At 46.1% G+C, this 3,637-nt stretch overlaps 1 protein-coding gene across 2 annotated transcripts; it reads left to right on the top strand.

Moving 5' to 3' along the window:
* The first annotated feature begins 6 nt into the window (after positions 1-6).
* LOC116378593 (epithelial splicing regulatory protein 1-like) lies at positions 7-1,843 on the top strand. Of its 2 annotated transcripts, none has more exons than XM_031840487.1 (3): positions 7-179; positions 271-511; positions 1,466-1,843. In XM_031840487.1, the coding sequence occupies exons 1-3, from the start codon at positions 15-17 to the stop codon at positions 1,648-1,650; spliced, it is 591 nt and encodes a 196-aa protein (XP_031696347.1). In that variant the 5' UTR covers positions 7-14; the 3' UTR covers positions 1,651-1,843. The 2 variants fall into 2 exon arrangements, with proteins under 2 accessions (XP_031696347.1, XP_031696346.1); XM_031840486.1 differs by having other exon boundaries at positions 271-523.
* Positions 1,844-3,637: the final 1,794 nt, after the last annotated feature.

Genomic DNA, 3,637 nt, shown 5'->3' with positions numbered 1-3,637 from the left:
CCCCCCTGGTGTCAATGCTGCCCCAATTGTCTCTCCTGCCCCCTCCTGGTAGTATGCGGGACTGCCTGAGGCTGAGGGGGCTGCCATACACAGCGAGCATAGAGGACATTCTCACCTTCCTGGGCGAGTTTACGCACGATATCAGACCACATGGCGTGCACATGGTCCTCAACCAGCAGGTACAGGCAATAACCGCACTGACACACCCATGGACTTGCATGCTTTCTGACACAAAGCTGCAGAGTAATTTCTCACTGTCTCTGTTTCCAGGCTCGTCCATCAGGTGACTGCTTCATCCAGCTGACCTCAGCAGAGCGGGCTATTCAGGCCTCACAGCAGCTCCACAAGCATGTCATGTCCAGCCAGCGCGGGGCCAACAGCCGCTACGTGGAGGTGTTCCCCTGCAGCACAGAGGAGATGGGCCTGGTGCTGATGGGAGGCTCGCTCTCACACACACATACACATGCACACATCCGGAGCAGGAATGGGACAGGGCTCAGTCCGCCGCCATGTAAGTCCAGACGTAAGTGCTGCTGGGAGCTGGGGGTGCTTCGGGACTGCAGGGTAGGTGGGCTCCTGCCGTGAGGGGCAGGGTTTCTGGGTTTTCTCCAATCTAGTACTGTGGGAGGGAGGGGACATCTGATCTGACCAGGTGCGCGTGTGTGTGTGTGTGTGTGTGTGTGTGTGTGTGGTACCTCTTTGTAATTTATTGTGATTTCAATTACCCATCTGCATGCACTGAGAAACCCCACATGTTAACTGTTTATTCTACCCTTTCACCTGTGTTCACACATTCTGATTGTAGTTGATTGTCAGCGGCATGTTTGGGACTCATTCTTAATTTTTCCACTTTACCACTGCTTGGTCATAAAGTTCTAATAGGGTTGGAAAAGTGTAAGCAAGACAACTAGTCTATAATATGTCAAAACGGCTTACAACTCTCCGGCCTTATCAGATTGGTAGTGGTGGTTGTGGGATTTGGCCTCAGCAGACCGGCGCACCACAGGTGTGCCTGTGCTTGTCCAATCAGTGGAGCTGTTGGGAAGGTGGGCAGAGCTGAACGTTGGTGCGTAGAAATGTGCTTTGTTCTCCGTGTCTGTAGTCCTTCACCATAAATGTGCACTGGTGCGCTCCCCTCATTTTCCAAAAGAGGACTAATGTTTGTCAATTGTTTTGATATGAAATGATCAGATAATAACACGAGGGAAAGTATACAACACAGGGATTCAAAGCAAGACATGTTTGGTTGGTAGTGAGGACATGATGAGACGTTTTTATGATTCTTGAGAAGAACATGTCAGGCAGACACGGGTGCTGAGTAATGATGGTCATTGTTTGTACATTTGCATGAGCGCCTCTGTCAGAAACAAACAATGACCACACTTCACCATCATGACTCTCTATGTCTGTTAGGTTTTGTCTTTTTGTAAGTATTTTGTCTTTCCTTCTGTCCTCTCTTCTCCAGGTTTATCTCCACCATCCTACTCCTTCGCCCCTGCTCCACCTGTCATGTCTGCAGAGGCAGCTGCTGCCCTCTACCCTCCCGTTGGTCAGATGTTGCTGGCGCCACGACCCTTACCACCAGGACATGCCTACTACCCCGCCTCAGCTCAGCTATACATGAACTACGCGGCCTACTATCCCAGGTAAACATATATTTTATTTCTATGGTTACAGATGAACAGAAACGGACACATGCTGTGACACATTCAACACTATTGTTTATTGTCTTTCTGCATATTTATATCATAATAAAAATGTGGTTTAAAGTTTTCAAACATGAATGAACAAATGATTAGATACATTTTTACCAAGATCACAGCATTAGATGTAACATGCTCCAGAATATAGATAAATTGGAAATTACAGGATTTGGTTCAAGCAAAACACCCAAGAAAAAATATTTTATATATATATATATATATATATATATATATATACAGTTGTGTGAAAAAGTGTTTGCCCCCTTCCTGATTTCTTATTTTGTTGCATGTTTGTCACACTTAAATGTTTCAGATCATCAAACAAATTTAAATATTAGACAAAGATAACACAAGTAAACACAAAATGCAGTTTTTAAATGAAGGTTTTTATTATTAAGGGGGAAAAAAAATCCAAACCTACATGGCCCTGTGTGAAAAAGTGATTGCCCCCTAAACCTAATAACTGGTTGGGCCACCCTTAGCAGCAACAACTGCAATCAAGCGTTTGCGATAACTGGCAATGAGTCTTTTACAGCGCTGTAGAGGAATTTTGGCCCACTCATCTTTGCAGAATTGTTGTAATTCAGCCACATTGGAGGGTTTTCGAGCATGAACCGCCTTTTTAAGGTCATGCCACAGCATCTCAATCGGATTCAGGTCGGGACTTTGACTAGGCCACTCCAAAGTCTTCATTTTGTTTTTCTTAAGCCATTCAGAGGTGGACTTGCTGGTGTGTTTTGGATCATTGTCCTGCTGCAGAACCCAAGTGCGCTTCAGCTTGAGGTCACGAACAGATGGCCGGATATTCTCCTTCAGGATTTTTTGGTAGACAGCAGAATTCATGGTTCCATTTACCACAGCAAGTCTTCCAGGTCCTGAAGCAGCAAAACAGCCCCAGACCATCACACTACCACCACCATATTTTACTGTTGGTATGATGTTCCTTTTCTGAAATGCCGTGTTACTTTTACGCCAGATGTAATGGGACATACACCTTCCAAAAAGTTCAACTTTTGTCTCGTCAGTCCACAGAGTATTTCCCCAAAAGTCTTGGGGATCATCAAGATGTTTTCTGGCAAAACTGAGACGAGCATTTATGTTCTTTTTGCTCAGCAGTGGTTTTCGTCTTGGAACTCTGCCATGCAGGCCATTTTTGCCCAGTCTCTTTCTTATGGAGTCATGAACACTGACCTTAATTGAGGCAAGTGAGGCCTGCAGTTCTTTGGATGTTGTTCTGGGGTCTTTTGTGACCTCTTGGATGAGTCGTCGCTGCGCTCTTGGGGTAATTTTGGTCGGCCGGCCACTCCTGGGAAGGTTCACCACTGTTCCATGTTTTCGCCATTTGTGGATAATGGCTCTCACTGTGGTTCGCTGGAGTCCCAAAGCTTTAGAAATGGCTTTGTAACCTTTTCCAGACTGATAGATCTCAATTACTTTGTTTCTCATTTGTTCCTGAATTTCTTTGGATCGCAGCATGATGTCTAGCTTTTGAGGATCTTTTGGTCTACCTCACTTTGTCAGGCAGGTCCTATTTAAGTGATTTCTTGATTGAGAACAGGTGTGGCAGTAATCAGGCCTGGGTGTGGCTAGAGAAATTGAACTCAGCTTTCCAAAGATGTGATAAACCACAGTTAATTTATGTTTTAACAGGGGGGGCAATCACTTTTTCACACAGGGCCATGTAGGTTTGGATTTTTTTCCCCCTTAATAATAAAAACAGGCACCCGGGGAGTGCCTGTCATTGTCAGTGTCTTGCTCAGGGACACTACGACACGTCCCAGTCGAGGATTGAACCGTTGACCCTGCGGTTACCAGACAACCCTCTTAAGCCAGTGAGCCACGGTCGCCCCCGTATGTATACATACATACGTACGTACGTACGTACGTACGCACGCACGCACGCACGCACGCACGCACGCACGCACGCACGCACG

The sequence above is a fragment of the Anarrhichthys ocellatus genome, unplaced genomic scaffold (assembly GCF_004355925.1).
Source record: "Anarrhichthys ocellatus isolate YVR2014 unplaced genomic scaffold, GSC_Weel_1.0 scaffold2852, whole genome shotgun sequence".
Classification (NCBI taxonomy): Eukaryota; Metazoa; Chordata; class Actinopteri; order Perciformes; family Anarhichadidae; genus Anarrhichthys; species Anarrhichthys ocellatus.
Note: the sequence above shows the minus strand (reverse complement) of the source record. Positions and strands in the feature narration are given on the sequence as shown.

Excerpts from the sequence above, each read along its gene's own strand:
- LOC116378593 (XM_031840486.1), top strand. The coding sequence starts at position 15 with ATGCTGCCCCAATTGTCTCTCCTGCCCCCTCCTGGTAGTATGCGGGAC. Across the intron at positions 180-270 it reads ACATGGTCCTCAACCAGCAG|GCTCGTCCATCAGGTGACTG; the intron begins GTACAGGCAATA and ends CTCTGTTTCCAG. Across the intron at positions 524-1,465 it reads GCCGCCATGTAAGTCCAGAC|GTTTATCTCCACCATCCTAC; the intron begins GTAAGTGCTGCT and ends TCTCTTCTCCAG.